Source organism: Bison bison, unplaced genomic scaffold (genome assembly GCF_000754665.1).
Source record: "Bison bison bison isolate TAMUID 2011002044 unplaced genomic scaffold, Bison_UMD1.0 scf7180017864223, whole genome shotgun sequence".
In the NCBI taxonomy this organism is placed as follows: domain Eukaryota; kingdom Metazoa; phylum Chordata; class Mammalia; order Artiodactyla; family Bovidae; genus Bison; species Bison bison.
In genome coordinates this window covers 41848-55298 of record NW_011494795.1, presented here as the reverse complement: position 1 = coordinate 55298, position 13451 = coordinate 41848, and the positions used below count along the sequence as shown (strand labels likewise).

The 13451-nt window shown below is 42.0% G+C and overlaps 1 protein-coding gene across 3 annotated transcripts in view; it reads left to right on the top strand.

Moving 5' to 3' along the window:
- Positions 1-2864: 2864 nt before the first annotated feature.
- The window catches only part of LOC104992728 (cytochrome P450 3A28), a 38790-nt gene continuing 28203 nt past the window's right edge, over positions 2865-13451 (top strand). Inside the window, exons 1-5 of one of the 3 annotated variants that reach the window (XM_010845697.1) lie at positions 2920-3079; positions 4442-4591; positions 5947-6040; positions 7874-7926; positions 10187-10286. In XM_010845697.1, coding sequence (XP_010843999.1) covers positions 6026-6040; positions 7874-7926; positions 10187-10286 — 168 coding nt within the window. In that variant the 5' untranslated portion in view covers positions 2920-3079; positions 4442-4591; positions 5947-6025. Of the gene's footprint in view, positions 3080-4441; positions 4592-5946; positions 6041-7873; positions 7927-10186; positions 10287-13451 lie in introns of all 3 variants that reach the window. The other 2 variants (XM_010845695.1, XM_010845696.1) reach the window with 2 other exon arrangements.

The window sequence follows — 13451 nt, the reverse complement described above, 5'->3', positions numbered from 1 at the left end:
TCCTTCTACTAACCCTGGGGTTCTTCATTTCTTCCTTTTCTAGTTGCTTTAGGTGTAGGGTTAGGTTATTTATTTGACTTTTTTCTTGTTTCTTGAGGTATGCCTGTATTGCTATGAACTTTCCCCTTAGGACTGCTTTTAAAGTGTCCCATAGGTTTTGGGTTGTTGTTTTTTCATTTTCATTCTTTTCTATGCAAATTTTTATTTCTTTTTTTATTTCTTCTGTGATTTGTTGGTTATTCAGCAGCGTGTTGTTCAGCGTCCATATGTTGGAATTTTTAATAGTTTTTCTCCTGTAATTGAGATCTAATCTTACTGCATTGTGGTCAGAAAAGATGCTTGGAATGATTTCTATTTTATTGAGTTTACCAAGGCTAGATTTATGGCCCAGGATGTGATCTATCCTGGAGAAGGTTCCGTGTGCGCTTGAGAAAAAGGTGAAATTCATTGTTTTGGGATGAAATGCCCTATAGATATCAATTAGGTCTAGCTGGTCTATTGTATCGTTTAAAGTTTGTGTTTCCTTGTTAATTTTCTGTTTAGTTGATCTATCCATAGGTGTGAGTGGGGTATTAAAGTCTCCCACCATTATTGTGTTATTGTTAATTTCTCCTTTCATACTTGTTAGCATTTGTCTTACATATTGCGGCGCTCCCGTGTTGGGTGCATATATATTTATAATTGTTATATCTTCTTCTTGGATTGATCCTTTGATCATTATGTAGTGACCATCTTTGTCTCTTTTCACAGCCTTTGTTTTAAAGTCTATTTTATCTGATATGAGTATTGCTACTCCTGCTTTCTTTTGGTCCCTATTTACATGGAAAATCTTTTTCCAGCCCTTCACTTTCAGTCTGTATGTGTCCCCCGTTTTGAGGTGGGTCTCTTGTAGACAACATATGTAGGGGTCTTGTTTTTGTATCCATTCAGCCAGTCTTTGTCTTTTGGTTGGGGCATTCAACCCATTTGTGTTTAAGGTAATTACTGATAAGTATGATCCCATTGCCACTTACTTTATCGTTTTGGGTTCGATTTTATACACCATTTTTGTGTTTCCTGTCTAGAGAATATCCTTTAGTATTTGTTGGAAAGCTGGTTTGGTGGTGCTGAATTCTCTCAGCTTTTGCTTGTCTGAAAAGCTTTTGATTTCTCCTTCATATTTGAATGAGATCCTTGCTGGGTAGAATAATCTGGGCTGTAGGTTATTTTCTTTCATCACTTTAAGTATGTCTTGCCATTCCCTCCTGGCTTGAAGAGTTTCTATTGAAAGATCAGCTGTTATCCTTATGGGAATTCCCTTGTGTGTTATTTGTTGTTTTTCCCTTGCTGTCTAATTCAGAGCTTCTCAGGCCAAAGGGATACAGGATTTGATCAGAGTGAAGACAATGGACCAGTGTATATTTCAGATCCCCAGTCCAATTGTTTCTCCCATTAGAATGGGTGGGGTCACAGATGCCACTGACATCTACTCTGGCCCTCCTCCTTACTAACTCTTTGCTTCCCATTAATAATTTTCAATCTCATCAATGAAAGGTAAGCAACTGCTCTGACCACCCCCTTTGCCCTGTAGAAAACCATCATGTCATCTTTATGGACTCCTATGTGTCTATATGCCACATCCCTAGTGGATAAGGAGGTTGGAGGTCCACTTGGTCATTGGCTGCTTTCTCCACTTCACTCTCCTCATACCCATTGATCTTGGACTTGTGGCCTTTCCAGGGAGAGGGGGTCATTCTTTGGTCAGGAATCTGTGTAACTGCTGTACACTGAAGACCCTGAATTGATGCCATCGGTGCAGCCATCACCATATGGTCCATGTCCTGCCTCTCCTCCTGGGGCCCTCTTGTCAACAGCATCCTGATGGATCCACTTGAATGTGCAGGGATGCTGGCCAAGGCCAGCCAGCTCCTCTTGTTGGGTTACTGATCCTGGGAGATGATGTGGTCACCAAACAGCCACAGAAAACAGATACACAGAGACCCAGGGTTCTTACTGCTGCTGCTGCTGCTGCTAAGTCACTTCAGTAGTGTCGGACTCTGTGCGACCCCATAAACGGCAGCCCACCAGGCTCCCCTGTCCCTGGGATTCTCCAGGCAAGAACACTGGAGTGGGTTGCCATTTCCTTCTCCAGTGCATGAAAGTGAAAAGTCAAAGTGAAGTCGCTCAGTCATGTCCGACTCTTAGCAACCCTATGGACTGCAGCCTACACCAACTCAAGTCCACCAGTTTTCTGACTCTCACTCTGCAGGAAACACTCTGCTACCAACCAGGAACACATGGTGACATTTACTCAGGCTATAACCAAGGTTTCAGTACGTTAAGGGGAATAGATGTGGAAATCAACAGTGGTTCTGGAGAATATTAGAACCATAATAGAATTGTGTGCAGGGGATACAGTTGCCCAGAAGAGGAAGTGGTTATTCCTGTTTAAGGAGGTTAGTTAGCAGAGTCTCAAAACCACGTTCTTTCTGAGCTGGAATTTGAAGGATGAGTTGATGCCTTATAGGGAAACAAGGATATCAAGTTTGAGGAAGGTGTTTGGGTAAAGATTTGTAGACATAGCTTGTTTGAATGATTTCAAGTATTAAAGTTCAGGCAGTTACAGAGATAAGGAGAGTTTAGAGGATATTTATCGCCAGTGGTTTTATTTGAGTTTTCCTAACCTTTGAACTTACTGATAGCACAGATTGAGTTGTTATTGAATTCCCAGAGAATATGAACACAAGGGAGGTCAAAGTGTAATGTCCATAATGCTTTCTCAACTATCAAGGCAGAAAGGGGCCTGCAGGTGGAGCCCAGGTATTCCTTCACTGGCTGAAGCTCCAGCTCCACCCACTTCCCAGCACATAAACATTTCATTGCTGCATTGAATCATCACAGAGTGTGAAAGGAAGCAAGTGAAGAGTAGCACACAGAGCTGACAAGAAACTCAGAGGAGGGAATCACAGCAGAAAGGGGCCATGGAGCTGATCTCAAGCTTTTCCATGGAAATCTGGGTTCTCCTAGCTACCAGCCTGGTGCTCCTCTATATGTGAGTGACTGTAAAGTCTGATCTCCTCTGCAACCTTGGACTTGCATGGTAATGAGGTCCCACTTTCCCTTTAGTGTTTTGAGGATTAGTTTATGGAGCAAAAGTAGCTTAAGTATGGGTGCTACAGACACCAATGGGGTTATTATGGATCTTAACTCAGTCTGTGAAGGAGCAGGCAACCAACCCTCGGACCCAGCCCTGGCAGTTACCGTTACAGTCTTTTCTATGACTACAAAGACTCAGCCACAATGGAGCAACTAAGCATTCATGCAGAGAGTTTAGTGATTTTATTTGTTCCCAGGGATGATAGACTACTAATTTTCATAGACCCAGACTAATCAACCAGAATCCACCAGGGGAAGATTTAAAGAAACTAGTCCCTGTGCATTGGGGTACTCTCCCCTTCTCTAGTTCTGGGGATCCTGGAGACATAAAGTAACTTGGGATTTGTCTATTTTCACCTTCTTGGTTCAGTATCTGCTGTAAAGAGTGTTGAAGGAATGGCCCCTGTGTCACTCAAGGAGTTCCTGCTCCCTTCCTTCCCTCCCCAGATGTCATTTACACAAGGCACGTGGTCACCCAGAGCTGGAGATTGATCACCCTTCAGATCAGCTCTTCCCCTTTTTATATGCCCTTCCTGTGGCACTCCCTGCCAAGACTCAATTCCCTCAACCTGTACTATGCAGAACTACCTACCCCCAAGTGAGAAATCTTTAGTGGAGAGGAGACTTGGCAGAAACCTTGAAATTATATTCATTTCTTTCAGCTATTCCTCCCCTCTCTGAGAGCTTTAACATCAGCATAAATTTGAGAGTTTATGTAACACATTGAAAGTGCAGAAGGAAAATTGATTTGCTCTTGTTGTGATGGCAAAGGAAGGAACTGGGGTAGGAATAGCTCGTCATCCCCATTTGGAGAGTAAGTGTCTGCACCTCCACCACCTGCCCTGGAGGACAGATCCAAACATCCAGGTGTGCTTGGCCAAGGCGCATCTGCTGCACCTTCAAGCACAGTTTCCTTCAGGCAATTTTGGGTTTACTTTATCACATTTATTACCACATTATCATATCGGATCTGGTGGATTTGAACAGAATATTTGGAACTGGTAAGCCCTTAAATGGTAAACTTCATAGAAGAAATTAAACATTCTGGAATATTTTCTGTTTATTTATTCTGTGTTGCACAATACCTCTTTTCTTCACTGCAGGAAAGTACCTGAAGTTTGGAAGGCCCACTTTTAGCTAAAAGTGCTTGGAGGGGAATGTTGAACCATTTATACACAGCACGATTTTCAGTCATACCTTTCTAATTTGCCTCTACAGAGTTAGCCTGGGAGGCCTAGCAAACTTGAACATTAAAACCATTTCAGCAACTTTTCCCCTCAACCCCTCTTGTCCTCCACTCTGCCAGTTCTCAGAAACACCAGATTGAGAAGACCTGCAAGATTCCACACCCCATGTTGTGAGATTCCTCACAGGACACGTGAAGATGAGTTTCAGCTATACCAGCCATAGAAAGCGCCAGGCTTTATGGCTTTTTGAGAGTTGATGCACAGAGAAGGTAAACAAACCAATCTGTGATTGAGCATCTCAAAACAAAAGCCCCCCAGAAAAGAGTGTGCCTTGCACTGAAGTTTATAGGTGAGTGTCACAGGTTGGAGGGCCAGATACCATTTGAGTAAGAATGGTCTGGAAATGGATCCTTTATTCATTGTTTCACTTGTACAGTTCTATTCAGTGACAGTGAAGTCAGTCAGCCTTGTCTGTAGGGCATGTCCACCAAATTGCCTGACAATAGAGACTTGAGCACAGCTGAAAGTTGCTTGTATTTCCATGATGCCAATGGAAGTCTTGACAAGTTTGTCCTTTTTTAAAAAATAAGACAGTAGGATTTGTTGATGGGTATGAATAAGGAGGGGACAGCACAAAGACTCTGATGAGTGCAGGGCCTGTCGTTTATCCAGAGGGCCAGGATTAGGGATGTGTTTGACCTCACAGCCATCTTGGATGAACTGCTTTTCTGCTACCATATTTTCATATTCATCTGTAGTTAACTTAGGGAAAAAAACCCACTTCTTGGAGATCTGGATCTTCTGGTGACCAGTGAACTTTAATTTGGCCCTGCGGAGGGCCTCAATCACATGCTCCTTGCCCTGCAGCTTGGTGTGTATGGGCACTATGACTCGGCCAATGTGAACCCTTGCCACCGTGCCCTGGGGCTTTCCAAGACACGATGCATACCTGTCTGGAGCTTAGACTGGGGCCAGCATGTCAGTCATGAAATGTCCACTGGAAAAGTCTGGCTCCAAGGTCCCTTAGGGCAACCAGGCTGGTACACTCCCAAGGAAGCCGCTGTTTACAGCCATTGCACAGGCACAGTTTGTATTTTACAGAAATAAGAACACTGTTATTCTCTAAGACTTGATTGTGAAGATAGATTTAAGAAGAATTAAATCCTAAAATGTGGTCAGGACATAGGGGGAAAGAAAAGCATAAAAATCTCCATGCAAATTTTAAGAACGATGCCACAATGGGCTCACAGTAAGTGTGATGTTGTGGATGAATTTAAGCAAAATCTCATTATTGAAATGCATAAATTTCCACTTCCTACCTAGAATGAAACTCTGCAAATCATCTAAAAGTCAAGTTACTAAATTTATCAAGTATCCACTCTAGGATTAGAACCATGAAGACTTCAGCTGCTTTTAGCTAATCACCATTACCGTTTACAGGTTGTAAGAAGTGGTGGGCGAGGATAAGAGGAGTGAAAGTAATATCACTTTTGGAGTTGCTGATATTATTATCACCTACATGCTACCTCCCTATTTTGACGATTCCAGTTCTCAGTCAGTGACTGACCAGCTCCAGGACTTACTCCACAATTCCTGTGATCTGGTTTTCTTTTTCCCTTTATAGATATGGGACTTATTCATATGGACTTTTTAAGAAGCTGGGGATTCCTGGGCCAAGACCTGTGCCCTATTTTGGAAGTATTATGGCTTACCACAAGGTACGTGTTATTTAAACTCCCTCTTTTGACTCTCGTGGCTGCAAACTCAGCTGAGTTCCATAGTAACACTGTCCCTCCTCAGAAGGAAGTTCTGAGGCTTTATACTTTCCGGAAGTGATATCATGTGCCCCACCTAGCACATGGCCAAGTGTACCACACACCTCTCTTTTTAGCTGTCAGGATCCTCATATTTTGTCTCAGTCAGATAGACAGGTTCTTCGGCTGATTCAGCAGAAGACCCGATGTTCCATCTTGTGCAGACTTTGAAGAGTTTGCATCCTGCCAGGTGAGGTTTCCCATTACGACGCAGGCTTCACTGTATCAGGAGGAGGGCTTGAACAAGGTGCCCAGGTGACTCATTAGGCTGCATGCACTAGAGTCAGAACTTTCCTAATGGTCGCAGAAGCTCTGGGTTGCACTTTTTTCTTCCTCCTCGATTCTTTGGTAACTTCAGTTTTTCAGGCAACCTGTGTATTCAGTGGGGCTTCTCTGGTGGCTCTGATGGTGAAAAAAAAAAAATTCATTAGCAGGTAATTTGCACATACTTGAATTATCTGGTAATTCCTGCAGTTATCTCCCTGGCTCTCCTCTACTTTTGCTAGCCCTGATGTCTTCTGCAGTTAGAGGCATGTAACAAGAGCCTTTTGCTTTACCTCTGTGTATCCAAAGGAAGCACTTTTGGGGTATATCTGAGCCATGAGTAGGTTTAACAGAGACAAGATGGTGGTTTTCTAGTTACTTCAGATATTTAACCACGAAATATATTATGGAGGTGTTTTTTTTTTGAAAAAAGAAAGACAGAATCACATATATAAAATCACTAGAAAGTATATGACTTGACAAAATTATTGAAATTTAGTTTAACTCAATGGAATATACTAGGTAGTACATGGATTGTGAATTCTAACTGAGCCTTGATATTAACTGAAGGTCGTGAGCTATGTACAGATGTCCAGGGGCAGAGCTCTGTTGCAGGCTATTCTCTGCCTCAGATTTACTTTCCTGCAGACAAGAGGCTTGTTTCTCAGATACTGATTCTCCAAACAGAGGCCTTCATTGTCTCATTACTGCCTAAGAACTCTTGAAATTTTCTCCTTCTAAAAAAGCAATAATTTATATTCTATCTTTCCCAATGACTCCTTAGTAGATGTACTCCATACCCAATGTTTCTGAAATCTTCATTTCCATAGTTAAACCATCAAACATCACAGCAGAAACTTAATGACAGAAAGGTGGCTTTTTTTTTTAGTTGCAGAAGGGAAAATTCAGGGCAGGTTGTTTCGTTGGTGTTGTCATTTTTGTAACTGTGACCTCTCCCCATCTTTTCTGTGTTAGCTGGAAACTAGAAGGCAAGTCCACTTGTCATTTGTTCATTCGCTCACTTATTTTCTCACTCAACACACATGCCTTAGAGTTATTTAAATGTGCTGGATGAAAAAGTTTACTGGTGTCTTTAACGTGTTATTCTGCCAAAACTCTAGAGAGGGCTCATGAGATAAATGAAAAGTATGCTTAACTAGGAGATGCAAGTGTGTACAGGCCACTCTAACTTTCCCTCAGCTTCAGTTTTCTCACTAAAGACAAGGAGGTACTTAGTATTCACAGGCAAGTTAAGCAATTAGTATCTATAGTAGTTAGAGAAGATGCAAGAGTTATTTTGATTTCTGTTTCCAATATCCACTCTATTTCCTCTGAGACATCTCTGAATAAGAACTTCCCTCCAACTACCCATGAAAACAGTAAGCCTTATTAAATGTTTCAAACATTTTTATCCCCTAAGAGGTAGGTTTCAGTACATTTAGATTAATAATCAAATTTTGTTTCTTTTTGCAGGGTATTCCAGAGTTTGACAATCAGTGTTTTAAAAAGTATGGGAAAATGTGGGGGTGAGTTTTCTGGAAGCTTCCATTGAATAAACTTGTTATAATGAGGCACCTCCTGTGGTGTGGGGGAGAGGCTCAGTCCCGAGCCTCTTGGGATAAATTCATTTATTTTAAAGCTTTTGGAGGTTTGTTCTACCAGGGATCCCAGATGTCACCAGGTCCATAGGCTGAATCAGGTCTGGAGAATCACAGGTCATCACTTTTCTCCAGACTTTGAGGCCCAGAGACTCCTAGCAGCACTTTCTGTCCAGTATCTCACTCTTCTCCCCTTTTATATTTTCCTTTCTAATGTGACATTTAATTGCATAATATGCATTATTCCAAAACATTCTAATATATGTCCATAGATGCATTTTATAACCCTTTTCTTTAGGATTCACTTTAAATTGAAATTCACTTTAAATTGAAAGACAGAATCTTTTTTTTTAATTTTGGATTTAATATGTTCTCTTGGGAAAAGAGCTGGAGGTTACAGGTAATAAGAACGGGAAGCCATTTCTGCTCGTCTTTTTCCTTTCTGTACAAGTATGGAGGGTATTTTTGTTTTGTTTTTAATTTTCAGCCAAGACGTTCCAATAGAATTGCAGTTATTGTTTTATCTAGTATTTTTCTCTGACTTTGAAGAGATGTGGGGTATATCTAAGCCAGAGTGTGTCACATGGGCTGACATACTTTAGGATCTGTTGGAGGTTTGGTGAGAGCAGCAGGAGAGGTGTCATTGGTGCTTCTCTGCCAAAAGCAAGTTGAAGAAGGCCCTCCCTCTCTGGACCTCTTCATCTTCTCTGATCAGGTCCTCAGAAACCATAGGGCCCTACTGAGTTGCCATGACGCCGAAGGGTAATGTGATTGAATGAGAAGAATACATAGCACTGGATCACCACGGTTGCCCCTTCAACATTTACTGCCTGTGAGCTCCAGGTGGAGTCACTTTTTCATGGTAGATCCCAGTTCTCTCTCTAGAAAAATTGTTCTCATGCTTGGATTTAAATGAGGACCACCTGGGAGAGCTTGTTATAAATACAGACTTTGACCCCCATCATCAGTACACCAAATCAATACGATCTGGGGTGGGGCCCAGGAATCTGAGCTGTAACTGGTAGTGAAAGAAATACTAAGGCTGGAGTGACATCATGAATATAAAGGGTCACCCAAAACACTAGCCCTTCTCCACCCAGGTGTTGTTTAAAAAGCATGATGGGAAGAAGGGAATCATCCAAGTAATATGGTCAGTCAGGTGGAAGAGCTGATTAAGTGCCTCCTCAATCCCTCTTGTCACTGCTTCAGCACTAAATGCTCTTAACACCCACTTAGACCCTCTGGGTTTTAGAATGGTTTTGGGAAATGGGCAGAAAAAAGTGCAGTGGTTCTCAGCGATTTTTACATGTGATCACAAAACCATTTGAAATTCATCTGTGAAGTCAGGAATAGGAGACTTGTAGAAAATCTTCCAATTTGTTCTAGCCATTGCAAATGATTGATAGTGGGGGGGGTGGGAATGCCAGAAGATAGTGTAAATAACTCAGAGTAAACCTCATGCCAGTGGCCCATTCCCATGAACAGGCATCCTGACAGTCAGGACATCAGGCCAAATTGGGACGTGTCATATCTGAGGAGTCAGCTTTGTGTGGTAGGTGGGTCAAACGTGGGCCTGCCGAGCTGCTGATAGGTATCACCTACATGGAGCCTGAGGCCCACGGGACCCATGCAGAAGAATAAATATAAGTAATGAGAAGAAAATTTTTTATTTTTTTAAATTAATTAAAAATTAATAATTTCCTTTAAAGTAAACTATAAAGTAAGCAAATTTTAGAGAATAGAAAAATCTTTTACAATTCTATTATCATTCGTGGAGCATTCCAAATCTTTCTGTTTGCAGACAATTGTCACATATTTATGGTCAGTGTATCTACAAGTTTCATGTGCCTTTTTCATGCTTTTGATATATCTTCAAAAATTAGTGGGTAGGCTCTCCCTAATTAATTGTTTTTTCATTCTTAGACAATTTTCTTGGCTTATTTACTAAGCTAACTTCCTCACTGATACTGAAATATTTTAAACCTAGAAAAGTTATGAGAATAGTATAGGAAATACCCACGTACATAACACTTAGACCAAACAAGTGTTCTAATGTTATTTCTAACCACAATTTCTAGGAGTAAGGACTATCTATAATAATATCAGAATGATAGTCTGGACTTACAGTGTGGCTCCAGTTGGGGAATCTGTATCAATAAATTTAATTAGATCTCCTTTCCTTACACAGGTTTTATGAAGGTCGACAACCTATGTTGGCTATCACAGATCCTGATATAATCAAAACAGTACTAGTGAAAGAATGTTATTCTGTCTTCACAAACCGGAGGGTAAGCATCCATTTCTTTAAATTTTATTTGCTTATTAAATGCTTATTCTGTAATAATTTTAAGTATACAAGATGCTGTCAAGAGAAAAAATACAGGAAGGTGCTATGCTCTATACCCTTCATCCTGTTTCCCTTGATGGTTAGTACTTGCATAATTAGAGTACATCAGAGCAGGAAGTTGACACTGATACTATCCACGGTGCTTATGCAGATTTCATCAGTTTTATGTGAATTCATTTGATGAGAGGGAGGGTGTCTGTGTGTGTGTTGCTCTATGGAAATTTATCATACAGGCAGATTTGTGTAACCACCACCTCAATAAATGTACAGAAACCTTCTATCCCCATAAGCTCCCTCCGTGTGTATGTGTGTGCTCGGTTCTGTCCAACTCTTTGTGACCCCAGGGGCTGTAGGCCGCGGAATAGAATCTTCCCGGCAAAAGTACTGGAGTGAGTTGTCATTTGCTCCTGCAGGGGTTCTTCCTGACCCAGTGATTGAACCCTCATCTCTTATGTCTCCTGCATTCTCAGGCAGATTCTGTACTATGCCACGTGAGAATCCCAAGGTTCCCTCTTTAACTATTCATTTATAGCCACAGTGAGTGGCTTGTCTTTTTCTCTTATCAGGGTCTTAGAAGAGCAAAAAATTTTATTTTCATGAGGTCAATGTATTCCTTTATTTATTTATTCTGTTTTTCTCTTTGTTTGAGTCTGCTGTTGTAACTGTTGCATTTTTTAGTTCATTTATCATTCTATTCTAAAGTTTCAAATTTTGTACATTTTACATTTAATCTCTCTTTGGTGAACATCTCATTTCATTTTTGTACTTGGAAAATGTGGGTATATAGTTATCCTTTGGGCTTCCCGGGTGGCGCTAGTGATACAGAACCTACCTGCCAATACAGAAGACATAAGAGGCAGCGGTTCGATCCCTGGTTCGGGAAGATTCTCTGGAAGAGAGCCTGGAAACCCACTCCAGTATTCTTGCCTAGAGAATCCCATGGACAGAGGAGCCTGGCGGGCTAAAGCCTATAGGGTCTCAAACAGTCAGACATGACCGAAGCGACTCAGCACACATAGCACACATGTTGTGTTTCCTGTAGCTCTGAATTTCTTTAGAACAATTATTTTGAATTCCTTTTCAGGCAATTCGTAGATGTTCATTTCTTTGGGATGACTTACTGGACAGTTATTATCTTCCTTTGGTTGTATCGTGTTTCCTTGATTCTTGGTGATCTCTTATCTTTCAATGGTGTCTGTCTTTGGAGAAGCAGTTACTCTTTCTAGGCTTAATCAACTCAGTTTGATAAGGAAGACCTTTACTCTTGATGGGACACACTGAAGTGTGCTGAAGCCATCAGTCTAGTGGCATTGGGTGCCAAGTGTGGGGGGTGGGGGGTGGTGGGTCCAATTCCAAGGGAAAATGATTGGCTCTGGCAGCTGGGTCCAGAACACCACCAACTACATGATATTTGACACCAATAACTGGAGAGTCCGAGGTGGCTCTGGGATGGTTGAGGTCTTCAGCAGCACACCCAAGTCCAATGTTAAGGGACCAGGGCAAGCAGAGTGGTAGCCAGAATTGGGGGGCATGCTCATCTGTGTGAGCTGACTACAGGCACATGCCCAGCATGAGGACTGGGGTCAGTGGCTGGGACTGGGTCAAGTGTGGGTACAGAAGCAGCTTCGAGTGCTGGGCAGTCAGTGTGCACTCATGTAGCCGCAGGGACGAGCTACACGCACATGTGGCATTGTCGGCCAGTGACAGGAGTCAAGACTGGCTCCAGGCACCTGAGCAGCTACTCGCTTGTTGGTGTGGGTCCTGGATCTCAGGACATCACTGGCTGGAGCAGCTCTGTTGGGGGTGGAGGGATAAGACAGGACTCAGGCCATTGGAGTCTGCTAATGTAGAACCTTGGGGAGCGATCAGCAGCAAAATTGTCAGGGGTCTTCAGTGACTGTGCTGGCAGTTGGTTTCCTCATAGTAAAGGTTCTGGGGGTTTTTTGCAGAGCAGGATACAGAGAACCCCAGTCACTCCTGCTGTGTGGTTGGCACTGACAGCCCCTACCCTTCTTTCTTTGCTCCTAGTTGTCTCTGGATATCTCAGCTTTGCTAGTCTCTGGGTGGGGTGAATCCAAAGCAGGTCATTTGTGCAGTGTTCTGAAAGGCTGAGGAAACTAATAACTCACCCTGCTGTCCTCTTTCCAGGAGAACTGTTTCAGGCTGGGGAGGTTCCTTTTGGCACTGAGCAGTCTGGCCTGGGGGACAGGATGATGCAGGCAAAATGAAGCAATTTTCTTTACCAGTTTGTGGGTTATTCTCAAGTTTTTTTCACTGCTATGTTGCTGAAGCTTCTGGACTCCTGAGGTCTCTTAGACCTGTTTTCATTTATTTAGCACTGTTATTTGTGGGGTGAGAGAAACTGGAGTCTCCTCTGCCATCTTGGTGACATCACTCCAGATTTCATCATTAATGTGCTTTTAGCTATAGGATTTTTGTGTGTGTGTAGAATGCTCTTTATCATGTTGTGTAAGTTTTCTTCTCTACCTAGTTTATGAATTTCTATCATGAATGGGTGTTGGAAGTGTCAATTTTAAAACAGAGTATTTGGAATACAGAAAAATGTCTCAAGCAATTTGGCTTGATAAGCTTCTCCCAAGCTGAGAAACAGAATTATATCTTTCCTTTTCCTTCTATTCCTGGGGGGAAAACAGAAGAAAAAAGTATTTTCGTACAATTGTAACATTTCTTCAGAATAGCAAATAGACTCCTTATTTTTGATGTATTCTATTTTTATTTTTTAACTTTACAATATTGTATTGGTTTTGCCATATATAAAAATGAATCCACCACAGGTATACATGTGTTCCCCATCCTGAACCCTCCTCCCACCTCCCTCCCCCTACCATCCCTCTGGGTCGTCGCAGTGCACCAGCCCCAACCATCCAGTATCGTGCATCGAAACTGGACTGGTGACTTATTTCGTATATGATATTATACATGTTTCAATGCCATTCTCCCAAATCTCCCCACCCTCTCCCTCTCCCACAGAGTCCCAAAGACTTTTCTATACATCAGTGTCTCTTTTGCTGTCTCATATACAGGGTTATTGTTACTATCTTTCTAAATTCCATATATGTGCATTAGTATACTGTATTGGTGTTTT